This window comes from Euprymna scolopes, chromosome 31 (genome assembly GCF_053919585.1).
Source record: "Euprymna scolopes isolate OS-2025 chromosome 31, ASM5391958v1, whole genome shotgun sequence".
In the NCBI taxonomy this organism is placed as follows: Eukaryota; Metazoa; Mollusca; class Cephalopoda; order Sepiida; family Sepiolidae; genus Euprymna; species Euprymna scolopes.
This window is the reverse complement of record NC_136512.1, coordinates 41,995,338-42,017,163: the sequence shown is the minus strand read 5'-3', so window position 1 is coordinate 42,017,163 and position 21,826 is coordinate 41,995,338. Positions and strand designations below refer to the sequence as shown.

At 31.4% G+C, this 21,826-nt stretch overlaps 1 protein-coding gene across 1 annotated transcript in view; it reads right to left on the bottom strand.

Annotated features, from left to right (window-relative positions):
* Nucleotides 1-2,673: 2,673 nt before the first annotated feature.
* The window catches only part of LOC145255711 (uncharacterized), a 69,777-nt gene continuing 50,624 nt past the window's right edge, over nucleotides 2,674-21,826 (bottom strand). Inside the window, exons 3-4 of the mRNA XM_080114301.1 lie at nucleotides 9,361-9,406; nucleotides 2,674-5,170 (exon numbers count right to left, since the gene is read on the bottom strand). Coding sequence (XP_079970427.1) covers nucleotides 4,901-5,170; nucleotides 9,361-9,406 — 316 coding nt within the window. The 3' untranslated portion in view covers nucleotides 2,674-4,900. The remainder of the gene's footprint in view (nucleotides 5,171-9,360; nucleotides 9,407-21,826) is intronic.

Genomic DNA, 21,826 nt, shown 5'->3' with positions numbered 1-21,826 from the left:
CTGTCCAGATTTTATCATCTTCCTCTAAAATCAGATCCAAGCCCATCTTTAAGACTCATTACCTATCTACCATCATTTCTTTCCATGCAACATGTCCTCAACTTCACTAGACAAGTTTTGTTTGCATACATACCTTAAACTTTTTCCAGTGAACTTCTTGCAATCACATTAGCATCTGATACACTGTGCTCCAAGGTTATTATCAAGGTAAACAGAACTGACAACTTCAATAACTTTGCTCATATTCACACCAGTCTCTTACACTTCTAGACAAAGCAATGAACCTCTCAACTTACCAGTAATTCCACATTTCTTTATATGTAATGATTACAACTATTACAAATGGAACAGAAGAACAAAAAGTTCTTTGATCTTATAGTCGATTGTTATTTGTGTACTCCTTTAAAACAAAAAGGCACAGAAAAGTCCAACTTTATAACAGTTGGAATTGAATTACTTTATTTGTAAACGTAACTGGCATGCACATACTTCAAAGTATTTGATCTTTTGTCTACAGGTTTTTTTGTTTTTTTAAATTTAGTATTGTAAAAATTATGCTCAATGAGAAATTAGTATTTAATATTGTTTTTGTATATTAGGACAAATGTAGAACAATGTATCAACATAAATTAAGCTAAGTATTTGAAAAATGCCTACCTTATGGAGGCAGCCATTTGTAAAAATAAGCATGTCAGCAGAAAAATTAATATTACAATTTTTGGCGAATAGAAATAATTACTTTTTGGTAAGTTTGTTTTTTTTCTTACAAATTGTAAATATTTTAAAAATGCTAGTTTGATTTTATGCCGACTGATACCAGCATTAAAAAAAAAAAAAAGAAAGTGTCATCAGTTTTCTTGTATTCTGAAACCATTTTTCTGACTAACAGAGCTGAAATTAAATATATTCATATGAATAACAAAATTAAAAAAGGTAATCCAAATCAAATAAAGATATAACAGATTGGTTTGATTTGGAAAAATCAGACCAATCATTTTATAAGACATGAGAATGGATAAACAAAGACCAAATATAATTTTTTTTATTACATTTTATTTTTAAATCATAATAAATAGGTCATGTGGGCAAAAATTGATATCTTTCTTGTGGTTGATTGGACTGGAAATATGGCCTAGAATCTTAAAGGAAATAGGTCAAAATGTTTAAGCTTCCTTTTATTTTGTTTACAAGTAATTCAGAATTCTATTCTGAAAAGCAATTTATTTTTTAAATGTTGGCTGTTGAATAATGTTTCAACTTTTAGATATTGTTGCTCATCCATCTAGATAATAAAAACTGTTTACAGTTTGTAAGTACACAAATAGAAACATGTGATAATAGGCACAGTACACATTACTAAGGCAGAAAATTTTATATCAACACCAGAGTCCAAATATAAATCTAAAGGATTTTTTAAATTAAGTTTTTATTAATGTAAAAATTAACATAATATAAAAAAAATATATTGCATAAATACAGGGTGTCAAGACACTTTAAATGACGATAATTTTTATTGTCAACGTGAATACAAAAGACGAATGAAGAATAAGGCTTGAAAATGTTCAAATTGCTAACCATTATTGTCCAGACAATGCTGATAGCAGTGAAAGTACATTCTTAGTTTTGTTTTATAATCTGCCAAAGAGCACAGAAAGTGTATTTGGCATTAACTCAAAAGAAATGATCTTTGAAAAAAAATTCCAATGTTTTTGCGAATAAAAATATGTAAATACATTCATCATAGTTACTTACTCTTGCAAATATTAAGTAGCATGTTTTTTTTTCCATAAAATTCCAAATACTTTTCTTTATACTAGCTATGAAGTGATAAAAACTAGGTAAATGCAAATTGATATACCCAGGTACTTTGCGTATCTTTGAAGTATGTGATGATACAACAGGTTCCTACTTTTTATGCAGTTTTTGCATTATTGTTGTATTCTGCAAGATTTTTCTAGTCACTAGTTTGGGTAGTAGAGGGCAGACAAGGCAGTTCTACATCGCATGCTCCTCTTCATACTCGCAGATGGTTGGATCATTTTTTTTAAACTCCCTCTAACCATAGCAACTTTTGACACTTTATTCCTGGTCTCAAGCAGTTGAAGGTTTTCCACTGAACTAAGAGTGCATCCAAGGAGTAAAGGCCTCTAAAGTGGAGATTCCCATGTCAATGAGGAACCCTCTAGTTTACAGCTGTAATTTAGTCTTTTTCTAGGATGTTAGGGGCTCAACATGATCGAGAAAGCTTCCCCTTGACACCATTCTAGAAGCGAGTATAAACTGTTTAATTCAAAGTTTGAAGTCAAGATTTGTGAGTTGAAAAGGATTGAGAATATCAACATTATCACTAAGTGACCAATGTTATTTCAGTTTTGCTTCTACCAAGGCATCGACATCCAGTCTACCTTCCTATTTTATCAATGTAATAGCCTGATCAGACTCAAACCTGGCACAATCCACACTGGTAAGCGCTGAATAGTTCAATGTTTTTTTTTTTACTACAATACTCTCAAAAATTACCAAATCTAGGTTTTTTTTTTTTTTTTTTTTGCCGATAAATAATTTCGAATTCTTGCTCTTAAAAAAGGGACATAATATATTTAAAAAAATATTTTGCAATTAAAAAATAAATAGATTTTCAATAAAAAAAAAAAAATAAATAAAAGACTCAAATAGTTTTTATGAAATTAATTTTTATTTTCATAATTATCAGCAGTTGAATTCATAAAATATCATTGCAGCATGCAGACAACAGCACAAGTGGCCAAGGCACAGAGACAAGGAGAAAAGATGAGATAAAATTAGAATTTAAAAATAAAAATTTATTCTTTGCAATTTCTTAAGGTAAAAATAAAAACTGACCAGATACTATAATTTTTTTTTTTTTTTTTTTTTTTTTTTTTTATTTTATTTGGAAAAAAGTCAAAATATTTTTGATTCTTTGATACAACTTAGGAGCACAGTTGAACCACAAATACTAAACATTTGCCTTTTGAATTCAATTCCATTTAGAAAATAGTCAAATCAACAATTCAAAAGCTAAAAATGAAATTTGGTAATACTCATGAGCAAATCAGCCATATTCACTGATTTTGAAGGGCTAAGTAGTAAATAGACGCTGTCCATTTTTTGTAATTTATATTAATATAAGAAAAATCAGCATGTTTATTTCTTGCCCTTCAAAATTCTAGTGATTTCGAAACATTTAAACTGTTGATTAATAATTTTTGGTTTGAATTAATATTTAAATGATACAATTTGAGTATTATGGTTCATTTGTGCTCCTTAGGGTAAACTTGAATTTTGGAAAGTATCAGTTATATCCAAAAATGTTCTTTTATTGAAAGTGATTTTGATGCTTATAAAATCTGAATTAATAGGGAAATTCTAAGTACAACCTTTAATTCTATGAGTATCAAAGATTATGAGACGAAAATAAATCAGTAGGCCTGGCAATGGAACTTGAGCAAATGTTCAAAATATAATTAAGTGGAAGATACATTAATTTCAATCCAAGAATTCGGTTAACCTCCCTCCAATAACCAATATCCATTAAGGATACAAAGTTGAACTTTTGTAAGTGTTATGGAATAGACAGTTAAGAGAAAGGTTTATTTAAGAATTTCCACAATATGACATGCCAGTGACAAAACATTTTAGTAAATATTTGACACTGGATACAAAATCAATTGGAATTGGAAGATGGAACTAATACCCCCCATTCTGACAGAACCTTGAGTAAAATTCAAATTAAGTTTTCTTTTTAGATTTCTTGGTCAACATCCATTGCTTCCATTAAGATCAACCTTGTAAAAAGATTTTACGAATCTTCAAAATATATTAAGATTTTAAAGTGACCAATGTCTTGAGGTTTTCAGGAGTTACAAGGTTATAATTTTAAAAAGTTAAAATTTCCCTTTTTTAATTCATATTATTAATAGTAATGGTAAAATTACTAAAAGTTTCACCTTCATTGTTTAAGAAATCCCATTCATTTAAACATCTGATCAATTAAAGTAGATAAATCTGGGTAGACAATTAGTCACCCAGTAAAAATATTCTAATTTTTGTTTTGCAAAAAATTTGTTGACCTTGAAAATAGAAGTATTGGAGAAAGAAAATCCATTTTTGAAAATAAAGGATTTCTTGGTATTTTTATGCTAGCATATATGACAACTTAAAAATGAATAAGAAATCTTCAACTAAAAAATATTGCATCTTATTCATTCTCTTCCCCACAAGGGCAAATGTGGACATTTTTAACTTTATGTTGAGAAATTATTTAAACTTCCTCAAGTTCAATTCTCTTCTTCAGATCAGGGGACCACTGGAACTGATCATCTCCAAGTGCAATGATAAACCTGCTTCTTGGCAAAATGACAATTATTGGGTATGGTTCAGTTTCAGGTGGATCCCAATGAAAGAGAAAGAAAAAAATTGTTCATTCGCTCTTGCATTTCCATGAGAAGAGTGCAATAGTCACCAAAGAGTGACCCTTAGCAGGGGAGGAGAATTACGAGATTGGCAAAGAGATTATCCCCCCCCCCCCAAAAAAAAACAAAAAAAAAAAAAAACATTTTAGCTGCATAATAGTTTTGAAAAATGTAGTTTAGAAAGTTTGAAAATTTTAAAATATACCTTGGAATTAAAATAAAAAGATAAAAATTTGGGGATCAAAAAGTTTGAACATTTTTTTTTTCTTTTTTAACCAAGTCATTTTTTTCATCGAAAGAATAAAAAAAAAAAAAAAAAAAAAATGAAAAAAAAATCAAAAAAAATCAAAAAAAAAAAATCGGCAATTTGGAAGATAAAAATTAGCTGACGATGATGAGACAAATCATGAATGTTTTAAATACAATTTTGGAAAGAAAGTCTTAAAACAACCAAAGGAAGACAAGTTTTAGCATGGGGATTTGCCATTGACCATGTTTACAGAGCAGGTTTGAGGGAGCCTGAGTCCCTGCTCAAGTAGCCTCATTAGCTCAGAGCATCCATTACAGCAGGCAGCAAACGGGCTGAAGAGGACAAAGAGGATGGCGCACAAAAGGCCAATGGGCAGGGCAAAAATGATGAGGATGATGAACCAGATGATCATCCAAAACCACGAGCAATTCATCCTGGAGGAACGGGAAGATGTGGCCGATGAAGTAGTGACGGTGACGGTGGTGGACTGGCAAAAAAGAAAATAAAATAAAGATAATGGAAAAGGCTAAATAAGTTTTCAAAATCAAAAATGGGGGGGGGGAAGTGTCTTTTGGAGAATGGAGAGGAAGTAGTTTGGAGTTTTTGCTTATATAATTAAAAAAACAAAAAAACAAACACAAAAACAATAAAAACAAAAAAAAACTTATTTACCCTCAACAAGACATTGTCACTGAAGTATAAAAGGTTATTGTGACAGACCAGAATTGTAAGGTAGGGAGTTGGGCAGCAAGATATTTGCTTACATTAAACTTTCTGCATGTTGATACTGTCTGGAAACGGAATAGGAAAGGAATTATATGATCCAAGGAAAAGAAACTAGCAGAGTAGAAAATCTTTCTGTATCTATGGACCTCTATGGGATTTAGCCGCTAGTCAAATGGGTTGGAGGTATTTTCATCCCACCCACACACTAATAGAACACTCAAAATTTTCTACGCTCAGGTTTGGTTTGGTTGTTTTACAGCATATCATCAAAGGGTCTTTTTGGGCCATTTAATGCCGAATCCATCGACCCCTTTGCGTTATTCATGTTGCATGCAATTATTTTGTAGAAAGTTTTTATTCTTCAAGCTCTTTGTATCTTCAATCACTCGTTTGTAGTGTTTGGTTTGATTGTAGTGGATTTTGTTTTTGTTCCCTGCCTTGTAGAACATGAAGGAGTTTTGCAATGGGAGAGGAAAAAGGGTTATAATATTAATTTTAGTTAGGAAACCAGTTGGGAAGTGGGGTGAAGGAGAAAGGGAAACTGGAAGGGGGGGGTGTTTTTGGAGAACATAAGTTTTGCAAAAGGGAATAGAAAAACAAAGACAATGTTAGGTGCATTTCGTCTCAGAAAGTCATCTTGAAATAAATATTTCCATTCGTTTTTCATTTTTAGGTGGCATCAGCGGTTAATGTCATTAACTGACAACCTAAATGTGCTAAATTTGAATTCAGCTCATTCGACAAAAATACTTTTACTTAGGATGTTGGCAACTTTCACATAGAATTCTAATTATGGTAGGAACTTTCTAGAAAGGATTCTAACTAAATACTAGTGAAACCAATAATAACAATAGAACCATTCAATTCATAAGAAACAAAGGAATTTTTATGAATACCAAAACTCCATTTTCAGGGTTATTCACATGTCACTTCAAACGATAATTTTATGGCTACAAATAAAAATACTGCAGATTTACTAATTTCCCTTAATTGCTGCAAATAATATTTATAACAGTTTCATTATCTTAATAAAATAAAGACTTCATACCAGGTGTTGGCTTCGCACTTTAAAGCAAAAGTCAGAAAAAAACAAAAAAAAACATTTAACATTCATCATTTAAAGAAAAAAAAAAAATAAACTGCTGCAGAGACTGTTCTTGGCCTTTGGGCCAGGAGCAAAAAAAGTAATCAGTTCTGGTCAATGTGGGGGCAACCCTTCATATCAGACAATTGCTAATTTTGGACCCTGCCAGAGTGCCCCCCTTTGGGAGCTGGTTTCTCTCCCCACATTAAAAAAAAAAACGGACTTGTGCTTAATTTGCTCAGTGGGGAAGCAAATACAAACTAAAACAGATCTACTTCGAAATGCTTCGTGATGTTCAGACCTATGTTAACTATTTTCAATTCTTGCTCAGAAAGTTTAGCATCGAAAGAAGATAATTCAGTTCTAAGAGATGTCATTACAACAAGATGTCCTATCTTGTTTTCATCCTTCAGAGGTGGCAAAACGAGATGAAACTCTAGAACGCCACATTCTGTTCTTGACAGAAGTCAGCCTGCCAAACAGCTCTTTCTATATTCTAGTTTTTTTTTTTTTTTGTTTTTTTTAAATTGAATAAAATAGATTTATACTTTTAGTAGAGATGCTGGTGTTTTTCTTAGAAAAATAACCCTTTTTATTATTCCATCCCAGTCCGATGCACCTAGACATGGCTGACTCAACTAAATGGAAGTTTTCATGATATTCTAGCATAAACCTAGTTTTTATCTCAAGGCTAATAAAATGAATACAGACGCAGTGATGCTACAACAAAATGGCCATCTCATCAACTCAATATTTCCAGTGACTCATTTAGTATTTGCTATATATATTAAATGTGAGGAGTGCTCCAAAAGTAATTCCTATTTTTTTTTTTTTTATTCCACTCCAATGAATCAGAGGGGCTTGCAAATTGCATTGTTATGATGGCTGAACTTATGCAGTCTTGATCTGAAAGTTTCATCTGCTGATGGTGTGAGACTAAAAAAAATCAATCCCTATCATATGTGTATCAGAAGCAGAGATGAGTCATTAAATTCCTGGCAAAAAAGCATTGAGAATGGTGATGACTAGAAAAATAAATTCTGGTGCACAAAATGTTAGTTTTAATGGTACTTTGTACTACTCTCATCTTTGTAGGTCATTTTTAGTTAAAAAAAAAAAAAAAAAAAAAAAAAGCTTTACTTTTGGAATGACTGATAACTTGGACATCTATAAAGCAGCCACTTGTGTACATTGAATTTAGGATTAGAAAGAAACATTTCTTTTGAAAAGCACAATAATTAAACAAATAAAAGATTTAAAAAAAAAAAAAAAAAAAAAAATATGTATGTATCACAAATATTTTTGACAGAGGCGACAGATTTTCACGAGATCAGTGTCCTATTTGAAGTTCGACCCTTTGGATGACAAATATCAAAAAATTGGTCAAAAACCATTAATTCTTTCACCTTCAACTGGACACTTTTCTACAGGGAGGGTTGGTCATTTTGCTGACATTTTTTGCAAGTCATTCAAACCTCGCGTAAACGACATTGAATAAAAAGCGTTATTTCAACTGGCCATGACGTCACAACCACAATAGGCTCATCGATAAGACTTTTTGCACCTCTTTTTCCTCTGGCATGTTACGAGTTTGAGCCTGCTTACTATTTTTTTTTGTGCTCACAATTTTTCCCTTTTTTTTTGGCTCAACCAACACCCTTACACACACCTCCACTTTCTTTTCCGCCTTCATGTCATGGGTTCGAGCCTGCCTGCCTACTAAAACTTTTTTTTTGCTCCACACACACACACACACACACACACAATTATATAAATCTCACCTGTCTATGTATGTCTAAAACGTTCAGAGGTGCCGGATTTTCACAAGAGCGGCATCGTTTTGAAGCTCGACCCTTTGGACAACAAATATTGAAAAATTAGCTAAAAACATTAATTCATTCACCCTCAACTGGGAACTTTTCTATGAGGAGGAATTGCTTTTTTTGCCGATATTTTCGAAAATCATCCCCTCTTTGATTGACTAACCTTAATTTTGATGTTTGCTGTTGCATCCATTGCCAAACCAGAAAAGACAAAGACGTCACTTTTTCACGTTCCTTTCCTCCTTCATGGTATGGCTTAGAGCCTGCCGACTACCACTTTTTTTTTGCTTGACACCTGCAAACACCCAGGTAATGCCGGGCACCCAGGCTAGTTCATTATAAAAATTGTCAAACAGATTCTTTAGTTTTCATACAGAAAACCAATTTCAGTTTCACATTTAATAAGGATTATTTGATACTGGAATCAGTATAATCATAGCCATTTCCAAAAGAGGGGAGATATAACATGAGAAAGATTTGGAATTACGTCTCCCCTTGCTGTTATTTCAGATCATTTGAAACCATAACAGCAAGTTTTAGTCTCCCCTCCATCAATGCCAGAGTTTGAGAAATATATTTGCTGATTTCCCCTAAATCATATATCAAATGACAAAAAAAAAAAAAAAAAAAAAAAAATGAATGACATCCCATGTTTAAAAAGTGATAACATATGTACGATCATAAAATTGCCTCATTAATTCAATCTTATTTTATTAAATCAGATCAACATTTGTAAAAGTTTGACCTTTTGATCAAACTTTTACAAATAAGACTAAGATAAATGGTATTTTTCCAAAAGTTATATTATGACCTCTAACTAACCCCTTCCCCATTTATGACTAAACACGTTTAACAAAACGATATGTCTGATTTCTTTGTGTGGTAGAAATATACACATTTATCTTTTTGTCCAGTCATTTATACCAAGCAACTAGGTATGTTAGCAAGAAGTTTTTAGCAGCAGCAGCCAACCAAACTGTATAAAAAGGGAGCATTTTTTACTTTAGGGCATACATACTGGGTTTTATGCAACAACTCGCTTACCCGTGCGGGTTGACTCCTTGTGACGTACTGGGTCTTCTTAACGTGACTGAAAGAAAGAAAGCAAAAAAGATTAACAAGTTTATAGTCAAGGTATATTTAGATTTAAAAAGAAAAAAAAAGTAATGGGACAATATAGTAAATACAAAACACTTAATTTTCAAGAACTAAAACAACCAGAAAGAATTAAAATGGCAGATTTTCCATAATGTATAATAATAAAGGGGGGGGGGGGGTCGGATAGATTTGTTCTTCGCCCGGGTGTACTAATCTGGCAGTCAGTTTAAAGTGCATAATACAGGGCTTTACACAGAGTATCAAATTATTAACGAGTTTACATTTTTTTTCTTTAAATATTTAAGGAATGAGTGAATAAAAATCCATGAAACTTTGAGAAAGTGCTTACAATACTATTCAGCTACTCCAGTCAGAAAATAAAAGTATTTAAAGCAGTATTAGTGAAACTATGGCAGAAGATAGAAATATCCGTTGATTTCAGTGTTTCAAGTTATTAACAAGGTTTCTGAAACTGGTAAAAAAAAAAAGTTATCGTTAATAATTTGACAGTGTATATCTTGGAAAGTACTTGTATCCACCAAATTTGAGATTTTCTTAATTAGCATAGTGGAAAACCTATGCAAGTCATCAGTTTAAAAGTGTAGATGGAGTAAGGTAAAAATTTATTTAAAAAAATAAAATTTAATTGTCTATAATCAAACATAAATAAGTGGTCTCTTAGGCAAACTAATTTAGTCTAATATTAAACTGCATAAAATATTGGGGCGCCAACTTAATTCTAAGTGGTTTATACCGAAAACGAAAATTAAACAACAGTACCTGTAATTATTAATGTTTCAGGGGCGTTTTTCTTTTTTTTTTTTACTTTCTTTTGAAGGAGGGTATCTGCACAATATTAATGTGTGTATTGGTAAAGGAGAGAGAGAGAGAGAGAGAAAAAAAAAAAACACCCCATTATAAAACAAAGTAAAAGAAAAAAAAAATAGTATTGTTGTCAATTAAAAATGCCAATTGTAAATGTTATGTTTTTTATTTCAGGGATTGTTTATTGAAGGGGTAGTTGTGTGGTGATAATGTGTGCATAGGTAACTAAGGTATCAGTACCTAAATCTCCGATTATGAGCAGTTAACATCTTTGTATTTGGTTTAATATTTATAAAACAGCTGCCTCATGTAGTGAGATGCCATATTTGAAAAGGTTGAGTGTTCGTTTTGTAATAAGATGTGTAATCCGGAATAATGGATTTGTCAGCTTTCAGCCAATGAGAAATAACAGAATTTGAGAAGAAAGAATTTAATATTTTTGAATTGTGAAATGGAAAGATAATGTTAAGTCATGATCCAATTACAAAGGGTGCCATGACAATATATGAATAATGTGTATATTTCTCCTGGTGATGACTGAGGGTGGTAGGAAAACTTTAGAGGAAGTAATTCTGATTTTTCCCTCTAAATCTAAAGATGCTGCGATTGTGATTGTGATGCTGTTGCTCCAAGAATGTAATGTAGGATTTTATTATAATAAATGTGTCTATAATGCCATTCTAAAGATAAAGATAAGATAGTGGCTAATAGTCTAGACATAAATTTGTAGGTGGCATATGTTGTTACAAACGTAGGGTACTTGGATTCAGAGGGGAATTTCTGCAATCAAAAACATCAGTAGGCACAGCCAAAAGGAAAGGAGAGGTAGTATTTTCTGACGGAGTCTCTTTAAAAATCTACCAAAATATCAACTAATTATCCAATCAATACACAATTTTCACTGATTATTAAGTGAAGAATGGACTTTATAAGTATGTACTTTTTCATAATCGATATTTATATTTTTTGCCTAGAAATATATTCAACATAATCAGCCAAAACTGAACAAAATATATTGTATTGTGGGGAGGGTGAGGAATATAGATAAAAAACTGCACATCAGATTTTAAGGTTGAAAATCCAAATTTTGAATGCGTTTTTTTTTTTTTTTTTTTAATCTTTTGAAGTTTGAAATTCGTTCAATATGTTAATTATCTTTCAGATTAGCTTAGCAAAAAAAAAAAAAAAAAAAATTATTTTTGCAAGAAACACTACTTTTAAATCTTTGAAAAGTAAATAAATTTAGTAAGCCCAATATTGCTACTATTAAATGTTTTGAAAAATCAATACAAAAAAAAGAAAAAAAAAAAAAAAAAAAAAAGAAAAGACGCATTTTTCCATTTTTTGGCTGTGCATATATATATATATTGGACCCAATATATAGTAAAAACAAACTAAAACCTTGTGTGCCACCGAGAATCAAAACTAAAGCATTTAGCTTACGATTTACCTTTGATGTTAATGCCCGAGCTATGGAAACATGTTTGCTGCAGGGCTAAAAATTAAAACATGAACCAATAGCTCTTACGTTACGCATACATATTCATAATGTCGTTTGACCCTCACCTGGCAAATTCCATTTTAATTTTCACACCAATTTTTCCTGGCTAAAACTCCACATAGGTTCGAATACCCTATATATGAAGTTTCATGTAGACCAAAGACTGACAGGAGTTGGTAGGCAAAAATCATGTTTGTTTGCTATAACCTTTTTATGCAAATATTATGCAAGTATAAATCATGAAGAATATCTGCATGAATATTACACATAAGTTAACTAAAGATGATCATCCCATAAGAAAACTAATAGCGAATTCAAATTAATTTATAAAACAATATGCAAATTAGCTAGATCTTTGGCAGACAAATGCAATTCCACAACCCATATATAAAAGTTGTATTAAAAAAAAAAAAAAAAAAAAAAATAGAAGTGTGCGTGTATATATATATATATATTATAGACACACAGTAATATCTATAGTAATATGTAATAAAAAGTGATATTTACAACTAGAAATAATAAGTTTAAGGCTCCCTAAAGTCATACTAGAAACGTTCACAAGGATCAGTGGCGCAATGGTTAGAGTACTTGGAAAATTCAATTGTAAAAATTATATTCACTTAAAAGGTTCACTTCTCAATATGGGCGACTGAAAAATACAATTGTGAATTACTGGCTGATGAGACGCGAGCATGCAACCCCGTGAAGTCAATAAAGGGTTCCGTTTGAAATTCTATCCAAATACAAGATACACCTGGAGGTTACATGAACCGAAACTTTGTGAAAATGACATTTCAGATGAGAAGAGTAATCAGAGGAATCCAAATAATTACTATTCAGTGAAATGCTAAGAGCAATAGGTTATCATTCGATACCAAGAAAAACAATCACCAGGAATTCTATAATCGGTCATTTCCTCGAGAGAAAAAAAGAAAAAGAAAAAACAAAACAAAAAAAAAAAACAACGAGTGAAATTTTATCCTTTGCTACCATACTTCAAATAAAAACGAGATGACATGTTGACAATAAATTTAGAAGATGTTCATTTTACATGAAATGATTACAATTCTTTTTATCACAATCTAGGACACGAGAAAACATTTTTTGAAATTCGTTATTCATTTTATTCTATGTGACCAAAAATTTATGCTTTCTGCAGGATGTGGATTATCATTTATATAAAGTGAAGTCTCATCTAAAATATTTTTTCATTTATTCATAGGGTTTGCATGCATAACTGCACACACAAAGTTTCATTTTGAATTTCAAGTGGACAGTTTGGAGGAAAAGAGTGAAATTTACCCACACAAAAAAAATCTCCAAATACAAAAACTATAATTTTGTGTGGATAAGAAAGAAAAAAAAGTTATGACCAACGTATTTCTGGTGAATATTTATCTAGAATTTTAATTGTCAAGTTTTCCTTCAGAATAAAGATTAAATGGGCTCATTAATGATGGACACATCAAGAACTATTTTAAATTGATTTGGCTCTATGAGCATCCCTTCACTATTATTCAAGGGAACATTTTGAGCCTGCTCTCAGTTTGCCAAGCCAGGATTCAATGAAAGTTCCTAATGTTCCAGATATAGGTTTTTAAAATTTAGTAGTTGAAGTAATTTAATATGGCAACAGAAGTCTTTCATTAATTTTTAAATTTAATATTCATATTTGTTAAATGTTGAATTGTGTATTTATTAAATTTTACACGTTTGCTTAAAATCATTTGGTTAATTTTTTTTTTAATCTCTGAAGTCCATTTTTTTGGACCATGTTTTCTTGGTGAACTGGACCTACTGCTTTAACTGTTCTACATCTAACCAAGAACTCATCCATTCTTTCAACGTGGTCATATTGGTTCTGCACACATCTTATACTATCCAAATTTAATTTTCCCTAAGGTCATCAGAATAAAGACTGTCCTTTAGACTTGCATTACACATGCACGTATCATTTCTATCCATGCAATACATGTCCTCAACCTTTCACTTCCATGCATCACACTGCATACATTTCTAATAGTGGGCAGTTGTAACACACTTTGTTAGTAATTAATGAGGTGTCCTTTTACATAGTAAAAGGAAAGGGCGTCAACATTTTAACAGATTCCATACATGTGACCAGGTTAAAAAAATCTGTTCTATTGTGAATATGAATTTGGCATTTTAATCTCACTGTTAGCGTGACAAATGGTCCAACTTTAAATATACAGGCTGTTGCCAATTTTGATTGGCCTACAAAGAAGCATAAAAAGGTTACTTATAATTGCTAATACAACCTACACCGGTCATCAAAACCTCTCAAACCTTAGCAAAAGAGGAATGCTAAAAATATTAGAGCATGACAAAAAAAAAAAAAATAGTTGCCTAATAACTCTTCGAATGACAATACTAAGACATTTTATATACATCAAATAGTTTCAAAGATAATTAATCCCCAGACAAAGGATTAAACTTATACATGAAGGGTTTTTCAGCTCCTAGATTTATAAAAAATCTAAATTAAAAAATATTTAAATAAAATAAACAAAATGGTATTGGCGTTTCTAATTGTACTCAGACATTAGTATCAATACATATTCAACATTATTTGGCCCTTTTGTAAGACTTGTGAACACGCGTACACAAATTCTAATACAGATGTATCCCTTTAAGCAAACCAGTAAACAAATCTTTACGGATTAAAAAATTAACATGAATAAAAAATATTTTACGATATTTAAATTAAAGGTTGAAAATGGTGAATAGTTTCTCCCTAAAAATATCCCAAGTAGTTTTTTTTTTACTCTATAAATTTAAAACTTCATTTAAACTTTGTTATCATTAATGTTCCGACTATACGGAACAAAGAAATAGCTGTTATTTAAAAAAAATAAAAATAAATAAAGTCAGAAATCTTGAATTTGTTAAAACAAAAATCTAACTGCTCTAGAATTAAGTATTAGTACTGTTGGAACATACTAATGGATATATTGGACTTCATACTTCAGTTGGACTACATAACCAAAATTCATAAATTTACAGTTAAAAATTTTTTTTTTAAACTGACATTTTCATCTCAAGTGTAGGTAATTTCTACTCAATATAGTGTGACACTGTTTTAACAAGGATCCCCCCTCCAAGCAAAACTACAAGTAACAAGCCGAGCATGTGTGATCTCTTTAGTCAAGTGAAAAATTTACTTTTACCATGACTAATGCTTGTGCAAAATTAAGGCATGGTTATCGAGAAAAATGCGAACAAACAGGAGTGAATTACTAGGTCCAATCCTTCCTTTGTTAGGAGGGGAGGGATCAATAAGGTTTTGTCACAATGATGTTTTTTTTTTTTTTTTTAAACTGTATAACAGGTTTGCAAATCAAGAAAACATCTTATAATCTAACACAAACAATTCATTATTTTAAGGGATCATCCGTCTCGGAGGCTTACAGAATTCAAACTGATCTCTGCCCTGCTGGAATATATAATATGAGATACAGATTATATATATATATATATATATATATATATATATATATATATATATATATATATATATATGAAAGAGACAGAGAGAGAGACTAGTGACAAAAGAGACCACACGGTCAACCCACTTGAAAAAGCTAAGCTGTTTACCAATGGACATAAATGTTACTCCCAGGGTGATCTATATTTGAAAAGACATTAATTTTTCTAAGACTCAAATTACTCACAATCACAGTTAAACCTTGTATCTAAGAAAACACTATTTCAAAGAGTTAGTCGATTTCTTGGAGGTTTTCTCTTCTCTTAGCTTTCCTCTATTTCCGGCCAGTAGTAGGCATGCATTGCAACTATGCACCTAACTAAACATGCAGCATTAAACATGTTTACAGACAAACACATAAGGATGGACACCTCTATAAAGGCTATTACTTGATCTTTTGGCTAGGATCAAAGATATATTTAAAAAAAAAAAAAAAAAAAAAAAAAAAAAAAAAAGGAATGAAAAGATCTTACCAGTTTTTTTGTTGGTTACCCTACTCCCAATATATCAAGTTGTATTTATGAATAGTGGTGCGATATTGAAATATCAATATCTTATTAACAAAAATGAATTTAATGGTTAAAATTCAGAGACACGAAGGAATCAAAACAACCAAAACAAACCAATCCGTCGCCATGACAATGACGGCAACAGCAAAATAAAAAAAAAAAAAATAAAATAAAAAGTTGATATATTTAAAATTCAGAACAATGTAATCAACGTTTCTTTCAAAGAAAGAAAACCGTTAAGAATTTGAAAGGCGAGTTAGTTGCAGAAGAGATTCCAAGAACACATCTAAGAAACTCTGCTGATAAAAACACCATGAGAAATATGAAAAGAAAAACATTTGTTGTCAACCAGCATAAACTAAAGGTCCGTTTATCTTTTACTCTTCCCATTTGTCTATATATATATATATATATATATATATATATCAAACCAATGCGAGAGAAACTATTAAATGTCAAATGTTCAGAAATCTTGCTAGAGTTATTACTTATTCTTTCTTTGATTCTGTTCATTAAAATAAAAATGAATGAATATATATATATATATATATATACACACACACACACACACACACACACACAAACACGCTGAATTGATTATCTTTTCATGTTAAAAATATAGGCTGAAACTTGACCTACCATTTCTTACAGCAACAGACCAGCCGATTGCTAAATAAATCTAATCATCTGATATATTTCATACAACACACAAGCCTATAGTTTGTGTTTAAGTCGAGAAGAGCAAAGAATTGTTACCCCCATTTAAAATGCTCTTTTTGGTAGAGGAAGTCAAATATGGGCTATCACGTAGCGCTTCGCATTCTTCCACGCAACATGAGTAAATTCCATTTTTTTTTTTTTAAATTTAATTTATCACGATTGGATAACAAAGCTAGCCTCAGAAGGGGCACGTCACAATACAATTTAAGTTTTGTGAAAATTTTAATAGGATAACCCTTAGACCCCTAGAATATATGTGGGATTGTGACGACATGATTCTAACTAGAATAAATTTTGTTTTAAACCAATGATGACCTCACATTTTTGATCTTGTGCCAAATTTTTTGGCAATATGTAAATTTTATATTTTCTTACAAATAATTCAAAGACACTACACCATCTTTTAGATTGAGTTAATTTAATTTTTTGTCCTAGTTTAGAAATTTTGTAAAGCTGGATTTTCTCTACATTAAAACTGAACTTGTGTCTCACTGTCATCGTGGAAAGGCAAATACTAGAAAGCATTTAAAGTAATGTGTCCATTTTATTTGTATTGAATTGTGAAAATGCTATTTCAAACTGAAGTTTGACAAAATGATGGGTAATGTCTTATGGAGATTTTCAGCTTTGTTAATAAATAAATAAATAAAAAATCTATGTTCTTAAAAAAAATTTAATTCAGATTTCAATTTTTTTAAATTATCATTGCAGGGAAACAAACACAAGATCATTTTTATTAACTGGTAAAATATTCATCCCAAAACTAGTAAAATTAGTTCCTGAAACCGAATGGAATTTAAGTAATATTTATTAGTTGTGTAATATCCGATTTTGATGAAATTGATTTTTCGCCCTCTTTGATTAAAATTAAACTAAATGTAGCTCTCATCACACACACACACTTATAGGTATAAGTCGAGTTTTATAATCTATGATTAGTTAATTAGTTTTGGGGTAAATCTTGTACATAGAAATCTATGCACATATCTAACTTTATATGAATAGAATATTTTAATGAAAATTCTCAAATCTTTTTCAATATGAAAAAGAGGAAATGTCCTCCCCCCCCAAAAAAAAAAAGAAATTTAAAAGAATTACAAATTTCAGCCTTTCAACCGTTTGCAGGTCAATTTAAATTAACAATGATTAATTCAACTGTGTACAGAAGACTGCCATTAAATATGCCAGCTCGTTTTTTAGCCAACCAGATTTAAGTTGGACATACAAAGCTGTTTTTTGTTATGTACATATTACAACAGAAACAATTTATTATACAAAGAAAACCAGAAAAGCAACTGTTTGCCTAGTGGCTTTATAGCTTCCAACAATGGCCGCCAACAAATACATCTTTTTAAACAAATATTAAGCTGAAACGGTTGCTATGGAAAAATGAGCAAGTACACAAGAGGTGAGGCCATGCGAGTGGTAACAAAATGGAAATGAGTCAGATGACCGAGAAATCAAACCTCCATTTCAACCAATGAGATATTGATCATTTTCAGTCATTACCAATATCAAATTGGTCCTCGGCACAAACCATGCAACATAATATATAAGAGCACAGTTATAGCTTGCATAGAAACAGCTAAAAATATTCTTTGAAGACACTTAGATTCGATCACCATCCTACACGGCAACTTAAGCTTGTTAGTTTCATTTTTTTTTTTTTACCAAATAAATTGAATTTGTACAAAATAGAATAAATACTTATAGCAGACCGAGGTGGTTCAAAAATATTTCTACAAAAATCTGGAATATCTTATTTTGATTATAGGTCATTGTCCACTTGATATTTAAGGAAAATAAAATGTTCATTTTATAAATAGAATCTTTTAGTAGGGCTAATTAGAATAATCGTGACAGTTTTAGAATCAGCATTCTTTCATATCAAATCTATGCATGGAGTATTGAAAGTATTAAGTTAAAGGACATGCAACTTTAACTTAAAAATTAACTTAAAGGACATGTAAAACAGTGTATGCATTCATTGTACAGGCCGTGATCGTCCAATTAGAATCAAACACTGAATTTAGATGCAGATAACAGACACTGATCGCAATGTCAATCACGTAGTAGTACAGAGGCCAATCATAATTTTAGTAAATAAGAAATACAATATGTGCCAAATTTCCAATTTCGTGATGTGTGTGGCAAAAAATGTTTTAGTCAAATGTTTACAAAAGGTATAGTTTATAAAAGTCAAAATAGTATTTAAGATCCAGGCAAAGTCTCCAATGATGAACTGTAGTAGATCTTTGGTTCGATTAGAACATCAGCATGAGGGTCACTTGGTAGAAAGAGCTGTGTCTCGCTGCATCTGACTGAAATTTAAAATCATGTTCCAAAAATAGTGTCAATATCTCCATTAAATATGCATCAATTCTTATTCAAGGAAACTCCGGACCATAAAGAGTTGTTTAATAGATTGGCGTTTGTCAATAATACTGTATCCTGTAACTCATCTTGGCAGACTGCTTCTGCCAATCACCTATGGAACTTAATTGAATCAGGTTTTGCCACAAACTCGCTGGGCATACATTGATTTGTTGCAAATGCACTGTAGTGCTCTAATGCCTATGCAGTTAGCAAAGCGAAATCACAACAACATGTAATATATTGAACATATAAGCAAAATAGGTCATGGAACTGCCACAGATCAGAGTGCTCAAGGTTTGAACAAAAATGTTTTGGCAGAGAAGAGCAAATTATGTGAAATTTACAAAAAGATGTGTAAATAGAAATGTTTTAATTAAAAAAATTTGAAATGTATTCAGAATAAAGATGCATCAAGTCACAACGGTGAACATGAAATGGCGGATTCAGCTAATATACTTTTAGAAATATACTTATGGATATTTCCAATATTTCAGAAATGTTGGAAATATCCATAAGTAGATACCAAAGAAACGTGTGATTACCTTGCCCTTTCTGGAGTCATTTGTTGCTAGGGTCCTAAAGTCAAATGAATAGCATGTTAAATAAATAGCTAAAAAATCCAAATATTTTGAAATTAAAAGGAATGCAATATTTGGTTTTATAAAAAAAAAAAAAGAAAAAAAAAGCTGTTTTAACAGATTAGGTGCTTCTACAGAATACAAACTAAAATGACTCCACATTTTATGTTATCCCCATTGTTTAAAATATCTGACCGAAAAATTAGATACAAAAATAGTTTCATTTTATCTGATGTCGCTGCTGTATGGAATGTGAAACTAAAACACTTTCCTATCTTTCAGACTTGGATCAAAGTATAATTCCTGTTTTGCACAAAAATGCAATATGGGGTCTGCATTCATGCCAAACTTCCACAGAATAAAAATATATCCGAAAGTTCTACAAAGGTTTTGGAGATATACCCCATATTAAGATATGTTCTGAAAATATATTAGCCAGAGTATTTGAAGAATGCTGGAGTTTGGACAAAAGGTGATATGGTAATATGGGGTCTGCGTTCATGGAAAGTAATATACAAAGAAAAACTGAAATTTCCATAGCCCCCCCCCCTTTTGTATAAATACACCATTTTTCTTTTGATACTATCCTTAATATCTCTAAATACAATCTCGTAAAAATGAACAAAAACGTTAATTTATTACTTTGATAAAGCTCTTATTCAAGAGAATTAACTTTATTTTTAGTGGGGAGGAGTCACTGCTTTCAAGGCCCAAAGGTCATTCGAATATAAGGGCTAAGGAATGGCAGGCAAGACAACACTAATGATTGGTAATGGAACTTAATGTGTTTAAGAGGATGGCTCAATAGAAACTGGTTCACATTAAACTTGAAAACGGCCATGTTATAATCAGCTGGAAAGCAACCTCACAGCATGGTTTTCCACAGACGGATAATACTAGGAAAAACTGCTTATGGAATTTACAGTTTTAGGCACATCAATAAAGAAAATTGTTAACAATTGTTCTAGAGTGTCTGCTGTGAACGTTCTACCGGGGGGGGGGGGTAGACAGCAATTTAGTTGAGCACTAAACCATGAAAATAATGAGAGCAGAGACACTTGCTTTTCCAAATTAATGAAATATTAGTCAAACAAAGGGTTTGATTTGAATTTGTCTACTTTGCTTATACATATTCATTTTTAATGAAAAATGTAGGGGAAAAAACAAAAAAGACTCCATTTATTTATTCTCCTGGGTTAACTTAATGACATAGAGATCGTTAGATTGACCTTTGATGAAAAATATAAAAAATTAAAATGTCTGGAAATAAGTTATGTGGAAATCTGAAGCAAACCGACATTCAAATGAAAGCTTAGCATTTGCCATCCAGGGAATTCTTGTCGTAAAGGTTTTAACAAAAAAGGTCAACATTTATTGCTTGTGGAAAGAGGAAGAACAAAACATTGTTTTTAAACCAAAACTCAAAATGGCAGCCATAACCAGATAATCTGTTTGAAGTCAAGATTGCAGACAGACAACTTAACTGATCACACCTTAAAAGAGGAGAAAGACAGACGCACATATGCTACATATCTTAACATTTTACTGCAGTTTCATAGATCATCCAATCATCATAAGTGTATTAATAAACTAACCTTTGAAGACAAATTCAAACCGACTGAATTTGCATTGAAATGTGGATCTGCGTTTGTGTACATTTATTGCAGAGGCTATGATTGTCCACTTATGCTCGTTTGAATTTGCTGCTTGTTTTCAACATTTATGTAGCCTATCATTATGTAACAAAAGGATTTTTCCTTCAAATAAAACTACAATTTCAGTTTAAAAAAAATAAAGTTTTGAACTTGCAATATTTTTCTATGATTTGATACCCTTGCAATCAGGACTGAGCTTGACCGAATCAAAAAAGTCCCTCTGAACACAAACCATCAACTTAGAACACAAAGAGCCATAGAAAACAAACCGATCCCTTTTCTTGCTGAAATATAGATATTGGCATCTTTTGTGGTAGATCACCCAGCCACCTACTTGAGAATTATGCACCAGTTTATCTATGGGCATAAAAAAAAAAAAAATTACTGTCCAGAGGCTCTCATATCTGGATGGGCATTTTTTTTTTTTTTTTTCAAGATTCAAGTGGCTCAAAATCACAACATAGAACCTCATATTGCAAAGATCCATTTCTTGGATTGTCTGTTCCTTTGGCTAAATATTTCTCCCATTACAAGCCAATCATTTGCATTGTAACTATGCAGCATTGCACATTTACAAGCAAAGTTGCGGCATCGAATGGTAAAAATCCGACTCCAACTGGCTCCTAGAATTCTGACTCCTTTGATATTTTCAACAAACTCCGACTTCTTAACCCCTAAGTGGAAATTTATTCCACAGATCCATATACCAGCCTCCCAAACCTAATCAGCATTTTATACTTTTC